The sequence below is a fragment of the Narcine bancroftii genome, chromosome 10, assembly GCF_036971445.1.
Source record: "Narcine bancroftii isolate sNarBan1 chromosome 10, sNarBan1.hap1, whole genome shotgun sequence".
In the NCBI taxonomy this organism is placed as follows: Eukaryota; Metazoa; Chordata; class Chondrichthyes; order Torpediniformes; family Narcinidae; genus Narcine; species Narcine bancroftii.
In genome coordinates, this window is record NC_091478.1 from 51,805,916 (window position 1) to 51,830,484 (window position 24,569).

Here is a 24,569-nt window from a genome sequence, read left to right on the forward strand (position 1 = left end):
ACTGGGGCTCACCCAACTTTTATCCAGTTCATTTCAGTGTAGAGATACCCCCCCCCCCCTTAACATTCTTCTGCCTCCTGGATTGGTTTGGCATTTGGTAATTCTGTCTGCCTACGTATGCAGTTTCTGTAAACTTGAAAAATACCATGGGGTATCCTGTCTGGGTTCCATCATGTCATTGTCCTTATTCATGAATCTGCCTTTGTTCTTATTCAAACATCTCAACCCCCAGGACTTACAAATTCTATTTGCAGAATTTGCTAATTCTTTCTAACTATAAGACCTTTCTTCTATTATACTTGCATAACCCTTCCTCACACTCTTAACTTCCTCTAGTCTAGTCTATTATTCTTTATTTAATTCATACTAACTTTACTTCCTATAATCTATTATCTCACACAAACTGGAATCCACAAACCTGTTTAACCTTCCCCTGTAACTCAGTTCCTGAAGTCTGGGCAAAGTTCTAGTAAATCTTCTCTGCCCTCTTTCTTTCTTACTGATATCCTTTCTGTAGTTCGGTGACCAAAACTGCAGAAAATGCTCCAAATTTGGCCTCACCAATGTCTTATACAACTTTACCATAACACCCCAACTCCTATACTCAATACAGTGATTTATGAAGGCCAAGATGCCAAAAGCTTTCTTCACAACCCTGTCTGCCTGTGACACCACTTTCAGGGAATTATGTATCTGTATTCCCACATCCCTCTGTTCTACCACACTCCTCAGGGCCTGACCATTCACCATGTATTTCCTTTCTTTTTGTCCTTCCAAAATTCAACACCTCACACTTGTCTGCATTAAATTCCATCTGCCATTTTTTCAGCTGATTCTGATCCCTTTGAAAACCTTCTTTGTTGTCCACAATGTCTCCAATCTTAATATCATCTGCAAACTTGCTGATCTAATTTACCACATTATCATCCAGATTATTGATATAGATGACAAACAATAATGGTCCCTGAGGCACACCACTGGTCACAGGCCTCCAGTCTGAGAAGCAATCATCCACCACTACTCTCTGGCTTCTTCTGTCCAGCCATTGTCGAATCCATCATGACCATTGCTGAGGCAATATCATCAATGGGGGAAACAAATTTCACAGAGCTGTGAATACCATTCCACACAGACCATTTTAACCTGCTGGATATTAATGCAGCTCAAGCTTCATTCCCTTATAGAGTAGGCTGGGCCAAATGGCCTCACTGTTTTCTGCAGGGGAAGTATCCCCTGGAACTGGGATTGTCTGCACGGATCTGTTCACCTCATCCTGATCCCCACTGAATGGCACACCTCAGAGCTACAATCCAGGATTGTGTTCCACTTCTAACAAGCTTATCGATCTTTTACGACTCTCTGAACATCAAGCAGACTTTGCTGTTCCCTGAAAAGGTCGGAGGAGACAGGGTCAACATCCCCTGTATGAACTCTCTGGTGTTGCCGCAGGTGGGATGACCAGGGAAAATCCATAATCGCATATGGAGCAGGTGAACACCCTCTCCCATCCATGTACCTCTCCAAGTTCTTCTTAAATGTTAAAATTGAGCCTGCATTCACCACTTCAGCTGGAAACTTGTTCATACTCCCATCACTCTCTGTGTGAAGTTCCCCTTTATATGTGAGTGGGGTGATGAGCTCGCAGTGTCCTGACTAAGCCCCACCTCACCGCACACATCACAATGGAATGGTTTCTGTGCAACCTGACTGGTCTCATAACTCTTCATGTCAGCCAATTGGCTGAGCCCAGCCCAATGTGTTAGGTGAATAGAGATGACAGAGTCGAGTTGTTTTCCACAGAAAGTGGTGGGAGTCTGCCTGGAATGCATTACTGTAGGTGATGGTGGAAGCTGGTAGAATTGGGACTGGAGAGGCTCTGAGTCAGGCTGATGGATGTAGGAACAATAGATTATGGGCAGTGAGGTTGGGATGGGGTAGATTTATGGCAGAGTAGGTTTATGTTTATATAGGTCAGCACTATATCATGGGTTGAAAGGCCTGCACTTTCAACTATGTGCAGTTCTAGTCACCACCTTCCAGGTGGGGGGTACAGAAGTTGAAATTACACCACAGTAATGGATCCTTCCAGCCCACGAGCCCACACCACCCAAATACACCCACGTGACCAATTCACCCTGTTCCTCCTGGATGCAGGTTTCCGATACAGGTTTGAACTGTTTTCTTTTGGAGTGTTGACCTGAGAGGTAATCTGACATGTATACAAAATGATGAGAGGCATGAATGGGATAAATGATCAGACTGGTTCTTTTGTAGAAGTTTCAAATACCAGAGGCCATAAATTTAAGGTGACAGAATAAAGTTTAATGGTAAGTTTCATTTTTTGCAGAGTTAGGTGGCTGGAAAATGCTAGTAGGGGCCATGGAGGAAGCTGATATGAAGGCAATATTGAAGAGGCATTGAGGGAGAGAGAATGACAGATGGAACTGATGGATATGGACCAAGTGCAGGTGGATGGGATCAGTTAAAATTGTTACAGCAGCACTGTCACTGGTGTGGTCCCATGGAGAGAGGGAACAGAGACACAGGGCTCCCACGGGGTCCGACTGCTGTCAGCACAGTACTGGCTTTGAACGGCCTGCTAAAGGAGCCGACAGTGGTTTTCTTTAAAATCCCGTGACCGCAGGGTCGAGGCCCAAGATGGTGACACCTCTGATCAGCAGCAGCTTCGAGGGGTTGCAGACTCCAGGGGAGCGGAGGACTGGCGCAGGGCACCAGAAAACAGGGACCCATCTGAGAAGTAGAGTGACCCATGGGACAGGGACCACAGTGGTGGACCAGAGAGGGGTTCTGCGGCCCAAGGACCTAAACAGCCTTCCGGTGATGACACAAGGAGCTGCTGGAGGCTGCTCTCGGGGGACTTGTACCGGACTGCTGGAGACGGACTCGAAACTGGCTGAAAGGGTATCGGAACCAAGATGGAGAAGGTGCTGAAAGGTTCCTGACCGTGTCGGGAGTTCGGATCTGGAGCTTGGGGGGGCCAATGGTTTGGACTGGACTCTGTGTTGCTGCGGGGGAAAATCTACGGGCACTCAGTGACTCTGGGGGGAGGACTCTCTTTTGCTTCTCTTCCTCTGACTGTAAGAGGTGCTTCAGGCAATTTCTGCCCATGGCGAACCTGTCGGCCTTACAGAAGGCAAAAGCAATTTCATGTAGTATAACCTGATCAGACCTGTTCCTGCACCGTATTGTCTCACTTTGCAGAGCATAGGTGATTGGTAAATTGCTGGGAAATGGGTACCTTAGGCCAAATCACCTTCCAGCTCTGGCAACATTCTCCCAGCTCTCCACTGTGAGATCCTCTGGTGCCAGCCATTCTCACCATTTATTACCTGAATGCTGAGAGGCTGCAAAGCTTGGAAATACAGAGGGACTAAGGTATCTGGTACCCCATTGACACAAGGCTCATTTGTAGGCAGCAATTGTGGGAAGGTTTGTTTTTTGCAGTTAGTCGTCATTGACTTATCCACACCTGCCTCCTGAAGAGCATTTCTGATCTGTTTAGAGTTTTCTTCATGATGATGAGAATTATTCTGTCATCAGCCGTGGAAGTCTTCCTTGGAATACCAGTCCCTTTGCAATTACTGAGTTCATCAGTCCACTCTTTCTTAACGATATTCCAAACTGTTGATTTTAGTAATCCTTAGATTTGGACGATGTCTCTCGCTGTTTTATTCTCATAACAGCCTCATAACGGCTTCTTTAACTTTCATTGGCATAACTCTGGTCTTCAAGTTGAAAAATAACAGTGACCGACTCCAAAGATGATCAAAAGCTCAGAAGCAAACCCAGTTCTCTTCTACCTGCACCAATGAAGCAATCAAACATACCCGAGTTCTCACAAATACCTGTGAAGCCAAATGTCCCAAATGTTATGGTGCCCAGAAATGAGGGACTATGTATAAAAAGTGCTAATAACTGAATAAAATCTGGAATGTGCACTTTAATCACATGTGAAATGTTTAATTACAAATTTAGAACTGCAGAGCACAGGCAAATAAAGGAAAAAAATGTCTTTGTCCCAAATATTATTTAAATTTAGACATACAGGTCATTTCGGCCCATGAGTCCATACTGCCAATTTGAACAGTGGGAGGAAACCCATGCAGACATGGGGAGAACACATAAACCCCTTACAGACAGGATCAGATTCAAACCCCAATCACTGTCATTGTAACAGTGTTTCACTAATCATAACACTAACTCTGACCCAGCTGGCAGCAATCTCCTGGAGTATTTGCCCCTCTGATTCCCACTGGCTATTTTGGGGCCAGTAGTAGTAGGCCAATAAGGCCTTTCTTGTTCCTCAGCTCCATCCATGCAGCCTCATTAGCCAAATCGTCTGTCATGTCACCTCTGACAATTGCCTTCTTCATTAACCAATGAGCAACAAGTCACTGGAGATATTTATCCCAATCACTCACTGCTATCTACCATCTCCACCTTCGCACTGCTGACAGTGTGTGAGCTCCGTCCCTCTTCCATGACCAGTCTCTTCATCCTGCTGACATTGAGGAAGAGGTCGTCATATTAAGCACCAGGCCACAAGTACATCTTCTATACAGTCTATAATGAGATGTGAAACTTAAAGGAAATTCTTTATGTCCAAACAGGGGTGTGAGGCGATCAAATACTGCCAGAGGTGTATTATTTGTGGAAATAAAAATGGAGTGAAGCATGAAAGTCTGCTACTGTGATTATAGCCAAAACACAGAAATGGTGGAGGAGCTCAACAGGTTTCACAGCATCCATCGGAGATAAATATATATTACCAGTGTTTCGGACCTGAGGCCTTCTTCAAGGTCCAAGGCCTTCAAGGTAAGAGTGAAAAAATAAGTGCTGGGGAAAGAAAGGCAGAAGAAACGGGTGGGGGGAGGGGGTGTTCAGACCAACAGATAAAACATGTTGATTGGATATGAGAAGGTGAAGAGGAAAGGTGAGAATTGATTTTGGCTCTGTGAAATGATAGAGGGAAAGGGGAAGAGGGAGACAGACAGAGCTAGAGGGAAGGAAATAGGAGGAAGAAGTTGGAAGGGGGGCTTTAATGGTTGAAGATACCCAGATGGAAGATGAGGTGTTGTTCCTCCATTTTGTGGGTGGTCTCTGTCTGGCAGTGCATGAGACCATGAACAAACATGTTGGCAAGGGAACGAGGCAGGGAACTGAATGGCTGAGTCAGGCCGGCTGCAAACAAGGGGCCTTAAAGGGCCAGGCCACCACCAAGGTTGAGGCTGGAAACATGGTGTGACGGATGTAATCCAAACTGAAGTGCAGGGGATTGGCCATGTTATTGGTGGATGTCCAGGCATTACTAAACAGAGTGGGGGCAATGTGTGCTTGTCAATTAATATTGGCTGGTGCACTGGCATTGGGATCATGTTGATTTCCTCTTCCACTGGCTTGGAGAAGATCTTAATTAAATGAAGACACTTCTATCTACCCTGTGAGTTCTCAATGATTTTCATCAGATTTACATCCCTCCTGATGCTGATTACAAACAGGCACTTGCAGAGATGTCTGATGTGGTCAGCAAACAAGAGGCAGCCCAGCCCGATGCACTATAAATCTTAGTCGGTGACTTTACATTTTAATTTAAAAAAAAACCTTAGACATACAGAACAGTAACAGACCATTTCGGCCCACGAGTCCATGCCACCCAATTTACACCCCATTAACCTACACCCCTGGGTATGATTTGAACAGTGGGAGGAAACAAGAGCCCTCGGTGAAAACCCACGCAGACATGGGGGAGATGTACAAACACCTTACAGTGTGGGATTCGAACCCTGATCCGGTTCTAATTGCTGGTGCTGTAAAGGCATTGTGCTAACTACTATGTCAACTAGGCCTGTCTCAAGAAAATTCTGCCCAGCTATCACGAGCATGTAACGTGTTGTACTAGAGGTCCCAGCACACTCGATTACTGCTACACCAAGATAAGGAAGGCCGACAGTTCTTTCCTGAAACCGCAAGTCTGATCACCTGGCTGTGCACTTTTTTCCTTCATATAAGCAGAGCCTAACAAGAGAGGTTCCAGAGATCAGGACAACTAGAAGATGGTCACAGAAGGAAAAATAGGAAAAGGGAGGTGCAGTGAGACCTGGGTGTCATGATGCATGTCATCAAAGGTTGGAATGCAGGTACAGCAGGGGGTGGAGAAAGCAATTGGCATTTATTGTGAGATGCTTTGAATAACACAAGGTCTTGCTGTAATTATATAGGGCCATGTGGCCAGATCTTGAATATCGTGTACATTTTTGGTCACCTAATCTGAGGAAGAATATTTTTGCTATTGAAGGTTCACCATACTTCTTCCTGGGAATGGCAGAACTGAAATTTGAAGAGACTGGATAGATTGGAGTTATACTCATTGGAATGTTGAAGATTGAGAGTGGATTTCATTGTGATGTGAAGATCCAGCTGCGCTGGGTGGGTCACATCTCCAGAATGGAGGACCATCGCCTTCCCAAGATCGTGTTATATGGCGAGCTCTCCACTGGCCACCGTGACAGAGGTGCACCAAAGAAAAGGTACAAGGACTGCCTAAAGAAATCTCTTGGTGCCTGCCATATTGACCACCGCCAGTGGGCTGATATCGCCTCAAACCGTGCATCTTGGCGCCTCACAGTTTGGCGGGCAGCAACCTCCTTTGAAGAAGACCGCAGAGCCCACCTCACTGACAAAAGGCAAAGGAGGAAAAACCCAACACCCAACCCCAACCAACCAATTTTCCCCTGCAGCCACTGCAACCGTGTCTGCCTGTCCCGCATCGGACTTGTCAGTCACAAACGAGCCTGCAGCTGACGTGGACTTTTACCCCCTCCATAAATCTTCGTCCGCGAAGCCAAGCCAAAGAAAAAAATACAATATTGACAAGACTAGACAGGTTAGATGCAGGAAGAATGTTCACGATGTTGGGAAGGACCAAAACAAGAGGTCACTGTCTAATGATTGGGGGTAAACCTTTTGGAACTGAGATGAAGAGAAACATCTTCACTTGGAGGGTTGTGATCTTGTGAAACTCACTGTTGAGGCTAAACACAGTCTGCTGGAGGAACTCAGAGGAGCAGGCAGCATCAGTGGGAGAAAAAGAATGCTTGACATTTCAAGCCGAAGCCATTTTGCAAGACTGAGGGAAGTCAGCACAGGAATAGTGTCTAGATGAGAGGGGTGAGGCTGGGACCCCACAGGATTGGCCAACCAGTGGTGGAATATGATGGACAGAGACCAAGGATTGGCAGATGCCAGATAAAAGGAGAGAGATGCAAGAAAAACCAAGAGGTCATGTGGAGGAAGACGAGTTGTATCAGGTGCAGCAGGAGGTCAGAAAAAGATTGCCAGTGTTGGAATCTGATAAAGTAACATAAAGAGAGGCCAAATGGAACTGATGGAGCCATAAGAGGAGCTGGTAGAGGCAGCAACAGAATCACCAAGTCAAATCCTTCCTGTCAAATCCTTCCAGTCAAATCCTTCCTGTACAACCAGTACATCACCCACAACACATGTTCTCAAGATGAATGCGATGGAGTGGAGACAGTTGCCCATCTCTTTGCCGAATTCAGGTCCACAAAGAATGTGTGGAGCAGGGTTCATCCCCAGTGGCAGTGTTACAGAGGGCTCTTTGATCTAAGGGCTGTTCCCAGGATGTACAGTCAGATAACCAGTGAAAGACCAACTTTGCTCTGCCTAAAACCTGTTGGCCTTTCAGCAGAGATGTTGGTGCGGGAATGCTGTCAATTTGCACATTTCTGGCTGCAGGGGTATGTGTTGAGGCTCGGTGCAGCCAACATGAGGGGGCTGTGGGGAAGGGCCACAGCCCAGAATTCTTCCATTACTGGGCACTGAGGGGATGTCCCTCAAACAACACCAGGGAGTAACGGCAAGGTGCCACCGTGTAAATAGAAATGATTGTAACAATGTACAGGAATGGAAATGTATGGATACAAAACTAAGGGAGGGAAGAGACCGAACGATTTCAATTTATAAAGAATCCACTGTGATTAAAAAACATCTTCATCCCCTATTGACACTGTGTGACCTGCTGGAGTTTTAAAAAAATGTTTTTACTAAGAGATTTTCCAAGATTTTTTAAATGAGAATGATAACCATTAATAATCAACAAGGAAAAGGGTATTTTTAGAGTTAAATTTGTGGTATTGCTGAAGATGAAAAATCAATTTTCACAACAATTATATTTTGGGGATGGTATTTATTTTTATATTTAGTTTGTTTTTCATGATTCTGGAACTGTGGAGATCTGAATTATCTAATTCACATTGGATGGAAGTTTATTTTATTCAAAAATGTCAGAACAAATAAACATATGCTTTGAAAAGGAAATGGACAGGGACCTGACTGTACAGGGTACGGGTTAATTCAGGCAAGTGGGATTGTCAGCAGAAACTCTTGTGTTGTACAACTTGGCTGATGGAATCTAATGGAGTCACATGTATGGCTCAGAAGCATTATGACACTTGCTCCCAACAGTTCTCCTCTCACACTCGACAAGTGCTCTGCTCTTCCGACCTGAATTCTGCATTGTGTCCTGCTGAACTATACATGTCTACTTATCTGCTCATAAAACCTCTAGCACTGCATCTTAGCACATGACAATAAGCCTGTTGATGGACTGCTTTTATTTCAGGTTAGGAGGGATTGGGTTGTTTTGCTTGGCTGTACTTATTGGCTGAAAGGCCCCATGACATGGAGGAGGTGTACAGGAAGGGAGATTGTGGTGGAAAAGGAGCAGAGGGAGCAGCCCTGATGTTGTAGAATTGTAGAGGGACTCCTGGATGTTGAGGGAATGGAGGGAGATGGGGCAAATGGGTCTTGCTGCAGATCAGGCCATAGTCTTTGGGAATGGGTTCAAGGGCTCTCCTCCAGCTCCTCTTTTCCCCAGGGTCCTGGACCTCAGTCACACCTGAGAGCAGATTACACTGTTGCAGTGCAGTGTTGCTGTGCAGTGATCTCATCCCATCAGAGGCTGCATTGTAAAACCACTCCCATTAGCTGCTGAATGACATGATAGGTTCACTGTGGACATACAAGCAGTCTCTCTTCTTTATCCAAAAGATATATTATCCCAGCTACATGGACTCACAGTTACAAAGGCTACACCTTCAAATCACAGGAACAAGCATCGCCACGTTTTCTACATGATTGGGATCCTTAAGAGACATTCCAGGGATTTTAAATCACCAGTTGAGGATGGTGACAGTCACTGGCCCAGTCCACAGGGTTTACTAATCTGGGCCCCTGTGTCATGGGAGGGTTACTGTCACTGAACTCAGCATGAGGGGTTTCCCAGTCTGGGCCCCTGCGTCAGTTGGAGGGTAAATGTAACTGAACTCAGCACATGGGGTTTCCCAGTCTGGGCCCTTGTGTCAGTGGGAGGGTGACTGTCACTGATCCAGGTCTGTGGGGTTTCTCAGTCTGGGCCCCTGCATCAGTTGGAGGCTGACTGTCACTGAACTCAGCACATGGGGTTTCCCAGTCCTGGCTCCTGCGCCAGAGGGAGGGTGACGGTTACTGAACTCAGCACATGGGGTTTCCCAGTCTGGGCTCCTGCTTCAGTGGATGGGTAAATGTTACTGAACTCAGCACATGGGGTTTCCCAGTCTGGGGCCTTGTGTCAGTGGGAGGGTGACTGTCACTGACCCAGGTCTGCGGGGTTTCCCAGTCTGGGCCCGTGCATCAGTTGGAGGGTGACTGTCACTGAACTCAGCACATGGGGTTTCCCAGTCTGGGCCTCTGCTTCAGTGGGAGGGTGACTCATTGACTCTGGGTGACTCGTGTGTCCCTGGCTGGAGGCCAGTGCTGACTGGTGTGCTCATGCAAAGCTGCCCTGACGTTCAGTGTCCACTGTGCTACTGCCCCTTGGGAGCACCGACTGCAGGAGGTGCGAGACCCGGTCGAAGCCCCCATCCACCCTCTCCCGCAGCCTTTCCAGGCCAGTGGAGACGCTGCAGACCAGACCCTGGAGGGCAGCCGTTTGGTGCTGGACCAGAGATGCCAGCACTGGGCCCACTGATGCCTGGGTGGAGGATTTCCTGGCAGCAGCCACATAACCGGGCGCTCGCTGGCTGAGGCACTGCAGGCCGGACAGGGTTTGGAGCAGGAGTTGTGCCAGGGTGGGAGCAGACTCTGTGCTCTGCGATAAGGCGAGGCAGCTGCTGGACAGACTGTCCAAGGCTTCCAGCAGCTGGTGGTGCACGTGAAACACTCTGTGCCTGAAGGCTGGGCTGTGGACATCTCTATCCTCATTTGATTCTGCCTGGCTGGACAGCGGCCCCTGTCTTTGGGCCCTCGTTTCCTCCACCAGTCGGCCCACCGCAGATGAATCCTGGTCGCCCTTGCCAAACAGCTCATCCAGTGTGGAGACTGCTGCCCAGTTGTCTCTCTCACTACCGGCTCCTGGTGTTGAGTACGGCAAAGTTGTGGTTGCTGCACCTTTGGGAGGTTGCTCCTTCTCCAAACCTTGTCCGGCAGCTGCCCAGGAATGGGACAGACCTGGAACAAACGGGTGAGTGAGTCAGCAGTGACAAAGGGGAGGCGGCCGCTGCTGGGACTTCAATTAGCAAGAGACTGGCGCAGAGAAAGGAGCATGGGCTAGCGGTGGATCACAGGGTTGGGAACTTCTCAGAATTCAGCAGCAACAGACAAACATGCTCATCCGGAAAACACTGTCATCTTAAACAAACAGTGGAAATTTCGATGGCTATTTAAAAGGGAAGGAGTGGTGAAGAGGATGGTGGGACCTCTCGAGTCACAAGGAAATGAAGAAATGTTGGACTGATTATTTCGCATGGTTCTTCACCGTGGAAGACATTGCGAACAACAAGATGGGCTCATTTCAAACTCCATGCAAAATTCCCATTCGTAGGGGGAAAAAGTCACAGAACTACAAGTCAGGAGACAGGCAGCTGGGTGACTGTTAGAGGAGGGAAGGGGAATAGGCAGACAGTGCTGAGCACCCCTGTGTTCATTCCCCTCAATAATACTATTGGGGATGGGGAAGGGAAGCAGTGATCTACCAGGGACAACTTGTAGTGGTCACATCTCTGGCAAAGAGACTGGCCCCTCAGCTAAGGGGAGAGGAAAGGAAAGCAATGGTGATTGGGGATTTGTTTGTTCGGCGTGTGGATGGAGATTCTGTGAATGGGATCAAACCTCCCCTAAAGCATGCTGCATCTGAGGTCCCAGGGTCAGGGACATCTCTGGTCAAGGTGGGAGGGTGAGCAGCCAGATGTTGTTGTCCATGTGGGGACCAATGGCGTAGAGAGGAGTGGGGATCAGGTCCTGTAGAGAGAATATAGGGAGTTAGGAAAGAAGTTAAAAAGCAGGACCTCAGTGGTGGTAAACTTGAAATTGCTGTCTGTGCCACATGCCAGAGAGGGTAGAAAAAGGAAGTTATGACAGATGAATGCATGGCTGAAGAGTTGCTGCAGGGGGCAGGGGTGCAGATTTGTAGATCATTGGGATCTCTTCTGGGAAGGTCTGACCTGTACAAAAAGGTCGGGCTGCACCTGAACTGGAGAGGGACTAATATCCTGGTGGATAGATTTGCTAGAATGGTTGGGGAGGGTTTAAACCTGGTCCCACTGCAATTCACTTATTGTCACAATCGCTCCACAGCAGATGCAATTTCACTGGCTCTCCACTCAGCTCTGGATCACCTCAAAAATAACAATTTATACACATGGCTGCACTTCATCAACTACAGCTTGGCCTTCAATACCACTATTCCCTCAATGCTGGTCAAGAAGCTACAATCTGGGGATCTGTGCTCCCCCTCTGCAACAAGATCCTTGACTTTCTCATCAGACCACAATCAGTACGAATTGGAAACAAAGTCTCCTCCTCACTGATTATCAACTTGGGGACACCTCAAGGATGTGTGCTTATCCCACTGCTCTACTCGTCATACACCCATGTCTGTGTGACCAGATACAATTCTAATGTCATCTACAAGTTCACTGATAACACCACAGTCGTCAGCAGAATCGTAAACGACTATGAGGAAGTGTACAGGATGGCAATAAATCAGCTCGTTGAATTATATTACAACAACAATCTTACGCTCACTATCAGCAAAACCAAGGAAATGATTGTAGACTTCAGAAAGAAGTCAGAGGAACACAGCCCAGTCCTCATTGAGGGCTCAGTAGTAGAGAGGGTCAAGAACTTCAAATTCCTGGGTGTCAACATCTCTGAGAATCTGCCCAGGAGCCTCCTCATTGATTCAATCACAAAGAAGGCTTGTCAGCGGCTATACTTTGTGAGGTGTCTGAGGCTGTTTGGTATGTCAGCAAATACTCAAACATCTACAGGTGTCCATGGAGAGGGTTCTGGCTGGTTGCATCACTGCTTGGTATGGAGGCGCCAACTCAAACAACATCACAGCCACCAGACTTCACTCGATCAAGGATGTCTACATGAGGCGGTGTCTTAAAAATTGCAGCCTCTGTCCTCAAACACCCCCCACCACCCAGGCCATGCCCTCTTCACTCTGCTACCATCAGGGGAAAAGATCCTGAAGCCTAAAGACGAGCACTCAGCGCCACAAGGACAGCTTCTTCCCCGCTGCCATCAGACTCCTGAATAATCAATGAACCAAAGACACTGCCTTACTTTTCATGCAATATTTTTTTTTATATCATAATATTGTAAGATGGTTAAAATTTGAATGTTTGCACTCTGATGCTGTTGTAAAACACTGAATTGTACTTGAAAATAAATTCTGATTTTGAAATGTGTCTATTTCAACACTATAAGTATTAGGAATAAAGGGGGTGAACGTGGAATATGATGTTGTGGCTGTTACAGAGAGTTGGCTGGAGGAAAGGAATGATTAGCTGATGCAGGTACCAGGGTTGACGTGTTTTAAAAGGAATAGGATGGGAGGTAGAAAAGGTGAGGAGTAGCATTAATGGTCAGGGATAGTATCACGGTTGTAGAAAGGGAGGACGCTGCAGAGGGAGTGTCCACTGAATCAGCGAGGGTGGATGTCAGAAATGGGAAGGGAGCTATCACCGTGCTGGGAGTGATCTATAGGCCCCCAAATAGCCCTCTGGACATCAAGGAGCAGATAAGCAGGCAGATTTTTGGAATGGTGTGGGAAATACAGGGTCGTAGTTATGGGTGATTTCAACTTTCCTAATATTGACTGGCACCTACTGACTGCAAGAGTGATAGATGGGGCTGAATTTGTCAGGTGTGTCCAAGAAGGATTCCTGACCAGTATGTGGACCAGCTGATGAGAGGAGAGGCTACACTGGATCTGGTTCAGGGGAATGGATCTGGTCAGGTGGAGGACCCCTAGGCAGGGGACCATTTTGGTGAGAGTGATACAACTCCCTCACCTTCAGCAAAGCTATGGAAAAGGATAAAAACAGTCAAAGTGGGAAAATGTTTAACTGGGGAAGGGCTAATTATGGTGGGAAGAGTAAATAATTAGCAAGCTAAATTGTAAACAGATGTTTAAGGGTGAAAATACAGAACCAACAAGAAGAAAGTTAAGGGATCAGTTGTGCTGGGTTCCTGATAGGTTTATCCTATTGGGACAGGGAAAAAATGGTAGGAAGGAAGCAGACATTAGATAAAGTAAGCAGGAAACAGGAAGGGCTCATGAGAAGTATATGGTAGCCAGGAAGGAGCTTAAGAAAGCAATTAGGAGAGCTCGAAGGGGGCATGAAAAGGCCTTGGCATGTAGAACAGAAGGATGATGCCAATGAAGGTGGGGCTGCTAAAGGATAAAGGAGGCAACATGTAACTGGAGGCAGAGGAGGTTGGGGAGGTCCTAAATGAATACTTTGCATGAGAATTCACAAGAGAAAAGGACCTTGATCAGTGTGAGGTCAGAATAGAACAGGTCTGTGTACTGGACAAGGTTCAGATTAAAGAAGGGAAGTGCTGGATCTTCTTAAAAACATTAAGATTGATAAGTCCCTGGGGCCAGACACAATGTACCACAGCCTGCTGTGGGAAGTGAGCTGGAGAAATGGCTATGATCTTCGAGTCCTTTTGACCACAGGGGAGGTGTCAGAGGATTGGAGAATGACAAATATGGTCCCTTTGTTTTTAAAAAAAGTAATAGGGAGAAGCCTGGAAATTATAAGCCAGTGAGTCTTATATCAGTGGTGTGTAAACTAATGGAGAGGATTCTTAAGAATAGGATCTATGAGCATTTGGAGAAGTACAATCTACTCAAGGATAGTCAGCATGGCTTTGTGAAGAGAAGGTTGTGCCTCAGGAGCTCATTTGAGTTTTTTGAGGAGGTAACAAAATAAATTGAGGAAAGTAGGGTGGTAGATTTGGTCTCTATGGATCTTAGTAAGGCATATGTCGTTCCCCATGAGAGATTCGTTTGGAAAGACATAAGGCACTGGATCAGAAGAACCTTGGCTGTGTGGATAAAAATTGGCTTGCAGGTAGAAAGGAAAGAGTAGTAGTGGAAAGGAAGTATTCTGCCTGGAGGTCAGCAACTAGTGGAGGGCTGCCGGCATCTGTTCTGGAACCTCTGCTGTTTGTGATTTTTATAAATTACCTGGATGAAGAGGTGGAAGGATGCATCAGTAAGTTTGTGGATGATACAAAGGTTGGATTGGAGGAGTCGTGGATGGTGCTGAAGGTTGTAGGAGGTTACAAGAGGATGAAGAGAGGATGCAGAGTCAGGCAGAAAAGTGGCAGATGGATTTCAATCCAGATAAGTGTGAGGTGATGTATTTTGGAAGGACAAAGCAGAGGTTGAGGTCAGAGTTAATGGTCGGTTACTTAAGAATGTGGACGAACAGAGGGACCTTAGGTTTCAAATCCATACATCCCTCAAGGTCACCGCACAGTTTGATAGGATAGATAAGAAGGTCTATGGGATGCTGGGATTCATTAATGGGAAATTGAGTTCAGGAGTGTAGAGGTCATGTTACAACTCTACAAATCTCTGGTAAGACCACACTTATGTTCAATTCTGGTCACCCCATTATAGGAAGGATGTAGAAGCTATGGAAGCTAAGGTAGCAGAGCTGGAACTTTTCTGTTTGGAGTGTAGAAGGATGAGAGGAGACTTTATGAAGGTCTACAAGCTTATGAGAGGCATGGATAGGGTGGACAGACAGCACCCATTTCCCAGGGCAGGATGAGTAAACACCAGAGGACATGTGTACAAAGTGAAAGGAGGGAAGTTTTTAAACCACAGAGAGTTGTGGGAGCCTGGAATGCCTTGTGGGGATGGTGGTGGAGGCTGAACATTGGGGCCATTTAAGAGACTGTTAGACAGACACATGGATGAAAGAAAAAGAGGGTTACAGGGTAGGGACAGTTTAGAACTTTTTCAGCAACATCGACAGTTGAAAGGCCTGTACTGTGCTGCAGTGTTCTATGTTCTATGACTGAAAGTAGTCAGATCATCAGAATCCAAGACTTTTACAGGAATCAGCTGCAGAGATGGTGGTTTTCAAATGCACCAAGTTCCAGGATGATACCGGTCGACTGGAAAATGGCAAACGTGGCTTCTTGCTCATGAGAGGAACGTAAAAGCCAGTTAGTTTAACATCTGTGGTTTGTAAAATGCTATTCCATAATCAAAGAAATAGCTACTCATTCCTAAACCTTAATCCAATTAAACTTTCACAATGGTTTCATAAAAGGAAACTGATTGACCCATTTCATTGTGTATTTTTGTCAATGTAACAGGCAGAGTGTTTGGACTTCCAAACGGCCACATAAAGGATTAGAGCACAAGATGCAAAGATCATGACATTTGAAGAAGTTTCATCAACAGAGATTGAAAGTGAATATCGAGTTGGGATTAATTATTTCTTTTTTCAGGCTAGAATGTTGTGCATTACCTCCAGAATTAGTTCTTGCCCCCTCAGTTCTTTTGTTATTTATATTAATGACCTGGAGGAGGGGCCAGAGGTGTGTCAATGTCACCAAAATACAATGGGCAGGTTGAGACCAGGATCTTGTAACCACATGAGGTATCGACGGACAAGGTGAGCACTTGATAAGCAGAATCTTAGGCAGGTTATTTAAATGGAGAAAAGATTACATGTGATTGAAGCACGGAGTGATCTAGATGTTCTCACAAAAGGATGGTGGAGAAATGGCTCAAAGATCATAGCCATTTCTTCAGATCAGAAGTAGGAGACATTTGGTTACATTAGTATAGGAAATACTATGCATAGTTGAGGTTGCCATACCAAATAACAGGATCTAGCAGTGTGAAGCAGTCTGTAAGAGGGTCTTCAGGTTAATTGTTAGGATAAATGGATTATCCCATCAATAGATTGGGAAGTGAAATTCAAAAAACAACTGCAGATGTTGGAAAACTGAAATAAAAATCCTAAAGGTAAGGATAAAAAATTCAGAAGACTGGGCAGTGTCTGGAAGAGAAACAGATCTCAAACGTTGTTTCTATTTCCACAGATGCTGCAGAATTGATGTGTTTTCCTAGCATTTTCTGTTATTGTGAACAGGTTGAGTTTGTGTTCGGAAGACTTTAGAGGAGTGAAGAGTGATCATATTGAAACATAAACAGGATAGATACCGGCCCTTCGGCCGTAGTTAAAAAAAAATTCTAAACCCTCCCTATCCTGTAACCCCCTATTTTCCTTTCATCCATGTGTCTAAGAGTCTCTTAAATGCCCCCAATATTTCAGCTTCAACCACCATCCCCAGCTAGGCATTTCAGGCACCCACAACTCCCTGCGTAAAAAAAAACTTACCCATGTCTCCCCTAAACGTCCCTCCCTTCACTTTGTACACATGTCCTCAGGTGTTTGCTGATCCTGGTTTCTTAACTATCCTATCAACCTGTGCGGCAATCTTGAGAGATGTATAGATTTGAACCCCAAGGTCCCTCTGTTCATCCTCACTCTTAAGTAACCGACCATTAACTCTGTACTCAGCCTCTACTTTGTCCTTCCAAAATGTATCACCCTGCACTTATCCGGATTGAACTCCCATCTGCCACTTTTATAACCAACTCTGCATCCTGTCTTTATCGTCTTGCAACCTTCAGCTCCATCCACAATTCCCCCAACATTTATATCATCCACAAACTTACTGACCCATCCTTCCACCTCTTCATCCAGGTCATTGATAAAAATCATAAAGACTAGGGGTCCCAGACCAGATCCCTGTGGCACTCCACTAGTCACAGACCACCAGGCAGAATACTTTCCTTTCAGAACTACTCTCTGCTTTCTTCCTACTAGCCAATTTTTTATCCATACAGCCAAGGTCACACTGATCCCATGACTTATTACTTTCTGGACAAGTCTCTCATGGGGGATCTTGCTAAAACCCAAGTAGACCACATCTACTGCTCTACCCTCCTCAAAAAACTCAATTAGACTCATGAGGCACGATCTTCCCTTCACAAACCCATGCTGACTATCCTTGAGTAGACAGTACTTCTCCAAATGCTCATAGATCCTATCCTTAAGAATCCTCTCCATTAGTTTACGCACCACTGACGTGTAAACTCACCGGTTTATAATTCCCAGGATTCTCCATATTACCTTTATTTAAAAAAGGGGACAACACTTGCCATTCTCCAATTCTCTGACACCTCTCTCGAGGCCAAAAGGACTCAAAGACGAAAGCTATTTCCCCAGGTATTTCTTCTCACTTCCCACAGCAGCCTGGGGTGTATCACATCCAGCCCCAGGGACACATCAATTTTGATGTTTTTAAGAAGATCCAACACTTCCTCTTCCTTAATCTCCACATTGTCCACCACAGATGTCTGTTCAATTTTGACCTCACTGTGATCAAGGTCCTTTTTTCTTGTGAATACTGATGCAAAGTATTCATTTAGGACCTCCCCTACCTCCTCTGCCTCCATGCACATGTTGCCTCCTTTATCCTTTAGCGACCCCACTTTCATTCTGGTCACCCTTCTGTTCTTCAAATTTGCATAGAACGTCTTGGGGTTACCCTTAATGACAAGGCCCTCTCATGCCCTCTTTGAGCTCTCTTATGTGGTTTTTTTAAGCTCCTTCCTGGCTACCAGATACATCTCATGAGCTCTTCCTCTTTCCTGCTTCATATATCTAATGTATGCTTCCTTCTTCCTCTAACTAGTTGCCTGACCTGTTTCATCAGTCACGGTTCCCTTTTCCTAGTCCTAGTGGACCAAACCTATCTGTAACCCTGCACAAGTTGTCCCTAAACTTCCATCACATGACTTCTGTGCTTTCACCCTTGTACATATGTTTTCAATATTCTTGTTAGTTCCTGCCTCATCACTTCCCCTTCCCCACTTTGACTGTTTTTTATCCTTTTCCATTGCTTTGCTGAAGCTAAGGGAGTTGTGGTCACTCTCACCAAAATGCTCCCCCACCACCTGACCAGGTTCATTCCCCAGAACCAGATCCAGTATGGCCTCTCCTCTCGTCGGCCGGTCCACATGCTGGTCAGGAATCCTTCTTGGACACACCTGACAAATTCAGCCCCATCTATCCCTCTTGCAGACAGTAGGTTCCAGTCAATATTAGAGAAATTGAAATCACCCATAACTACAACCCTGTATTTCCTGCACCATTCCAAAATCTGCCTGCTTATCTGTTCCTCGGTGTCCAGAGGGCTATTTGGGGGCCTATAGATGACTCCCAGCACAGTGATAGCTCTCTCCTGATTTCTGATTTCTACCCACACCAACTCAGTGGATACTCCCTCTGCTGTGATGCTCTCCCTGACCAGTAATGCTATTTCCTCCCCTCCCCCCCCCACCCTATTCCTTTTAAAATACCTAAGCCTGCATCAACCAATCCTGCCCTTCCTCCAGCCATGTTTCAGTAACGGCCACGACGTTGTCGTTCCACACTCTAAGTTCATCCCCTTTATTTCTAATACTATAATAGACACATTTCAACTCCCCTAACAGGCTACCTTCATGTTTTGTCCTCTGTCTGTCCTTCCTCACCTACTCAGAGCACATAGCATCTGGCTTTTGTCCTTCTACCCTAATCTCTTCACTCACATTCTGATTTACACACCCCCTGGCAAACTGGTTTAAACCCTCCCCAACAACTCTACCAAGTCTGGCCACCATGAAATTGGTTCCTGTCCAGTTCAGGTGGAGCCCATCCTTTTTATACAGATCAGACCTTCCTCAGAAGAGGTCCCAATGATCCAGAAATATGAACTCCTGCCCCTGCACCAAGTCTTCATCCAGACATTCATCTGCCACAACTTCCTGTTCCTACCCTCTCTGGCACAGACAGAAATCCTGAGATTACCAGCCTTGAGGTCCTGCTTATTAACTTCCATCCTAACTCCATATATTCCCTTTTCAGGACCTCATCCCTACTCCTATCTATGTCATTGGTCCCCACGTGGACCATGACATTTAGCTGATTGCCCTCCCCCTCCAGAATACTATGTACTCGATCAGAGTCGTCCCATTCTGGCACCATCTGCATCCTCAATCTTATTCATCAAACCTCCTATCTGCTCTCCTAAACAACGTTGCCAATTGCCATCACTCTCCTCTTCTCTCCCTTCTTTTCTGAGTTGAGGGGCCAGACTCTATGCTGGAGATGTGACCACCTTGTCTTGTTCCTGATAGATCGTTTCACCCGCCTTCACCGCCCCCCCCCCCCCCAACAGTATCAAGAACACTATACTTATTACTGAGGAGAACAGTGCTCTGCACTGTCTGTCTCTCCCCTTTCCCTCTCCTAAGACACCCACTTACCTGTGTCCTGTCTTTTAGGGGGTGAAGCTCCTCTCTATAACTGCTGGGAGAAACTCAGGTCAGCCAGCATCGGCAAGTATACGGTAGCTAAAGTTTTGTGCTTGAGCACTTTGTAAGGTTTAGGAAAAAAAAAGTGTGCCTGAATAAAAAGGTGGTGGAAAAGAGGAGGAGAGAGAGGAGCAAAGTACAGGCTACTGGTGGGAGAAAAAGGCTAAGAACTGATAAGGGAAGTTTGGGAGAAGGAAGAGAAGGAGGCAGGGAAAGAGCGAGTCTGGGTGATCACACATGGTCATGGAGTCTGTGAATAGCAGGGATAACAGATATTGAGCAGTGAGAGAGACTTTCACAGAACTAACTCCATTTGAAGAGGGGAGGGAAACTTCTTCACAGAAGGCATCCCTCAATGAGACTTCTCAGTGGAGCAGCTGAATGGGGGTTAAATGTTGTCACTAGCAGGAGAATCTTGAACAAGGGGGTGCCATTTCAAAATAAATACAGGTTATTTAGATGGAGATGCATAACAATTTCTTTCATTTAAATTTAGATATACAGCATGGTAACTGGCCATTTTAGCCATGAGTTCATGCTGCCCAATTTACACCCAATTAACCTACAAACCTCCAGTATGTTGTGAACGGTGGGAGGAAACCGAAGCCCCTGGAAAAATCCCAAGCAGATGCAGTGAGAGTGTACAAACTCCTTACGAACAGTGCAGGATTCGAACCCTGATCCCGATCGCTGGTGCTGTAAAGGTGTTACATTAACCACTATGCCAACTGTTCTGCCCTTGAGAGTTGTGGAAGTTGGATCATTGAGAATATTTAGTGTAGAGGCAAATAGATATTTGAGAGGTTTGGGGATTGAAGGCTTGGTAGCGACACAAGAGGCGTTGATGTAAGTCCTGATCTTACTGAATGATAGCCAGGCTCAGGGTCCCTACTCCTTCATTACTGAGGGCAGCACGGAAACCCAAAGGCCAAGCCATAGCCTGTGGAAGGGGAGTGGGGAAGGGAGAGGAGCCTTACCCTGTGGGGGCTGAACTGCAGCTGGCTGCTTCTCCATTCTCCTCCTGCTGGCTCTCCACAGCTCCAGGGCTTCCTGCTCCATGCGGGTGAGATGAAGAACACAGCTTCTCCTCTGTGCCAGTTTATCCTGTGGAAAAGTCACAGAACCATCTCACGGTAGGGGCTCACCCACTCTTGTAGCTCCACAAGATCATTCTACTCCCCACTACCCCTCTCCCACCACAACCCTGCAAGTTCTGCCCTTCCACACCCTGAAGCAGCTTCATCATGAGTGCCAAGTTAATCTTCCTCACTGCCATCCCAACCATGTTAAAGAAGCATCCTGGTCTCACTCAGGCATATTTGAAGTTCATTCGGAGACCCCTGGTTCTTCACTCAGCTGCCAGTGGGAAGTTTCTCTCAACTCTGATTCTAAATCACGTCCCCCTCCTCTGTCCCAAGGAGAACAGCCTTGGCTTCTCCAGTCCCGCATATGACTGACTTCCCTCATGCCTGAAGCCAGGTTGGATCATTCCTTCTGTGCTGCATTCAAACCTGTAGTGCCCAGAGCCAATGCCCCAAGGGCTGGGAAGGAGAAGTAACAGGAGTGGGCCATTCAGCCACTTGAGCATGCTTCACTAGTCAATAAGATCGTGCTGATGCAACTCCTTCGTCTCCTGTAAAGCACTACCCTGTATTTTGGGACCATGTCCACTGGTCTCACAATGCCCCATGAGAGGAAACAACCTGCTAGCATTCACTCTGGCCTCTGAGATTTAAACTCCACAAGGTGCAAGACCTGGAATCTTCACAGTGAGAATTCTCTGAATTGTGTCGGGAGATGATTTCTCTCCTCTGGAAGAAAATCATCCGCAGCTCAGGGCGTAGAATCGAGCTGACAAAGGCCTTTGAGCTGAAGCCTTCCCACAGATGCTGGTCTCAGCTGCTGACCCACCTTTGCTGCTTTTTCATTTCTGGCATCTGTACCTTTTTCCCTCCTGCAAGACTCCGATGCTCTTGTACTCGGTGTTACTGTAAATAACTTTACCCCTCGTCTCCTGCATCGTCGCCAGACATTTACCCCCAGTTCTCCGGTGCATCACCGGCCGGAGCCCACTCACCCTGGCTGTCCGGGTCAGGTCGTTGAACTTCTTGCGACACTGTTCCCCCGTCCTGGGGCTGTCACTCCAGGTGTTCACGCTGACGGCCACCTCCTTCCAGGCCTGGCGGAGGGTCTGACGGGGCAGCTTGCTCCCATCCGAAGGGAAAAGGTCCTCGCTGCGGGACCTCACCTGCTCCACCAGAATCTGCACCGCCGCGTCACTAAACCGCGGGGCTTTGGACTGCGACATCCCAGTCGCACGGGGTCCGACGCAGGTGGCTTCCAGGCCGGGAGGGAGATGAAAGCAGCCTCCAGAAAACAGACGTGTCCGAGATTTCCCGTCCCTTTCCAATCCTATCCGTCCCAGGAAGGGAGGCCGCCCAGCCGCGCACGTTACCCCTCGCCCTCCAATCAGCTGGAACGTCAGCCTGCCAGTCAGAACGCTTCCGTCCAATGGCAGTGGCCTCCGATGTCCAGCCGCAGTGGAATTGGTCTGTGGGATGACAGTGGCAATGAGGGGCCGGGCGGGCGGTGAGGGAGGACGGGCGGGCGGGGAGGGGCCGAGCGGGCGGGGAGGGGCCGAGCGGGCGGGGAGGGGCCGAGCGGGCGGGGAGGGGCCGAGCGGGCGGGGAGGGGCCGAGCGGGCGGGGAGGGGCCGAGCGGGCGGGGAGGGGCCGAGCGGGCGGGGAGGGGCCGAGCGGGCGGGGAGGGGCCGAGCGGGCGGGGAGGGGCCGAGCGGGCGGGGAGGGGCCGAGCGGGCGGGGAGGGGCCGAGCGGGCGGGGAGGGGCCGAGCGGGCGGGGAGGGGCCGAGCGGGCGGGGAGGGGCCGAGCGGGCGGGGAGGGGCCGAGCGGGCGGGGAGGGGCCGAGCGGGCGGGGAGGGGCCGAGCGGGCGGGGCGGAGGGGCCAGGTTGGCGGTGACGGAGCGTAGATGAAGGGTCGGGCGGTGAGGGTGCGGAGTTGAGGTGCTGGGCGGACGGTTAGGGAATGGCGGGGGCAGCCCTATCCGGTTAAGTACCCGAGGGGGGGGCAACCCTGTGAGGTAAGTGCCGGGGGTGGCGGAGCAGCCCTGTGGAGTGTGCCAGTGAGGCCGGGGTGGGGGCAGCCCTGTGGGGTAAGTACCGGGGAGACGGCCCTGTGAGGTAAGTAACGGGGGAGGGGGCAGAGATGAGGGGTTAAATCCTTGTTTCTCGGTATTCAGTACCTGTGGGTGGTGGGTGCTGACCAAATTAAACCTTCGTTTCTCAGTATACCATGTCTGTGGGTGGTGGGTGCTGAACAAGTTAACCCTCATTTCTCGGTATACAGTGCCTGAGGGTGATGGGTGCTGAACATGTTTCTCAGTGTACCATGTCTGTGTGCTGTGTCAGTGTGGCCTTTTGTGAATTCAACCGTGTCTGCCTGTCCCGCATCGGACTTGTCAGCCACAAACGAGGTTGCAGCTGACGTGGACATTACCCCTCCATTAATCTTCGTCCGCGAAGTCAAGCAAAAGAGAAATAAAGTGTAAGACCACGGTTTGTTCATAACACGTGTCCAGCCTTGATTCTCTTTCAACCCGTCAGTCTGACGGCAGACTGCACTTAAGAGTATTGTTCCCAGATCTGCTAAGCAAGCCATTATGCTGGAAAGGATTCAGAGAAGAATCACAAGAATGTTAGCAAGACTAGTGACGCTGGACAATGAACACACTTTGCTTCCTGGGCACTTTTGGACTAATGATCACAGAAATCACCTTAAAAGGTTTTCCCAGCACATACTGTGATATAATTGTGATTTCCTGTCTTGCAGTTTTGGTCAGTCCAAGCATGCCTGGCCATGGACTCAGTACAGGTGCTGTGCAAATGTTGTCTTAGGCATTTAAAATGTTGTTGAGAATTTTCTTGGCAAATACAGAACATCAAAATACTTCCAGCTGATTGACAACATGCTTCAAGAATACAAAACCATGAAGTGCAACATGTCATTGAAAATTCATTTTCTGCATTCATACTTGGGACTTCTTTGCTGTTAATTTTGGTGAAGTCATTGAGAAACTTGGTGAAAGGATTCTCCAGGACATGGAAAACCAGTATCACGGCAACTGGATTCCACTGATCCACACGAGATTCCACTGATTAAAGATAATTGGCTAAAAACACTAACCTTAAATTTAATCGGGGTTATTAACAAAACTATTCCTAGCAACTCGAGCGACGGCTCAATGCAGGAACAATGGCCATCTTGGTCACCCATAATCCTCCATGCAGCTGGAACCGCTCTGCTGTGTCAGCGCCAGGGAAAGGCAGAGTGGTTCCAGCTGCATGGAGGATTATGGGTAATGAAGACAGCCATTGATCCTGTATGGGGGTAGAGGGAAGTGAAGCTCCAGGTGCAATAATGCATCCCCTAGAGACTGGATTCCCAATCAACACAGACTGTCATTAACACATTGCAGTTTGATTAGATCGTGCTCAAATCGGTTGAGGTGGTTTAGTGAGTGCATTTCAAAAGTACTTGACTAGTAAAAACTCTTTGGACCTCTTGAATTTGAGAAAGGCTTTATACACATGCTAATTGTTTCCCTTTACACATGAAGAAGTTATTCCAGTCGGAACTACAACAACAGACATTCAACCATTGAGGCGATGGCACCGTTCAAGGAGAAATTGCCACCGTTATTTTGAATGGGATTCTGTTTTGTACATAGTTCAAGCCACCTCCATTTGTGCCTTTGTTAATCCTTTTGGACTACATGTTCCTGT

At 47.4% G+C, this 24,569-nt stretch overlaps 1 protein-coding gene across 1 annotated transcript; it reads right to left on the reverse strand.

Annotated features, from left to right (window-relative positions):
• Window positions 1–3,946: 3,946 nt before the first annotated feature.
• LOC138743824 (uncharacterized) lies at window positions 3,947–23,119 on the reverse strand. Its single transcript, XM_069899425.1, has 4 exons — window positions 22,844–23,119; window positions 21,846–22,793; window positions 20,746–20,872; window positions 3,947–10,527 (listed from the first exon to the last, which is right to left on the reverse strand). Exons 1-4 carry the CDS (start codon window positions 23,117–23,119, stop codon window positions 9,848–9,850), a joined length of 2,031 nt encoding a protein of 676 aa, XP_069755526.1. The 3' UTR covers window positions 3,947–9,847.
• Between the last annotated feature and the right edge of the window lie 1,450 nt (window positions 23,120–24,569).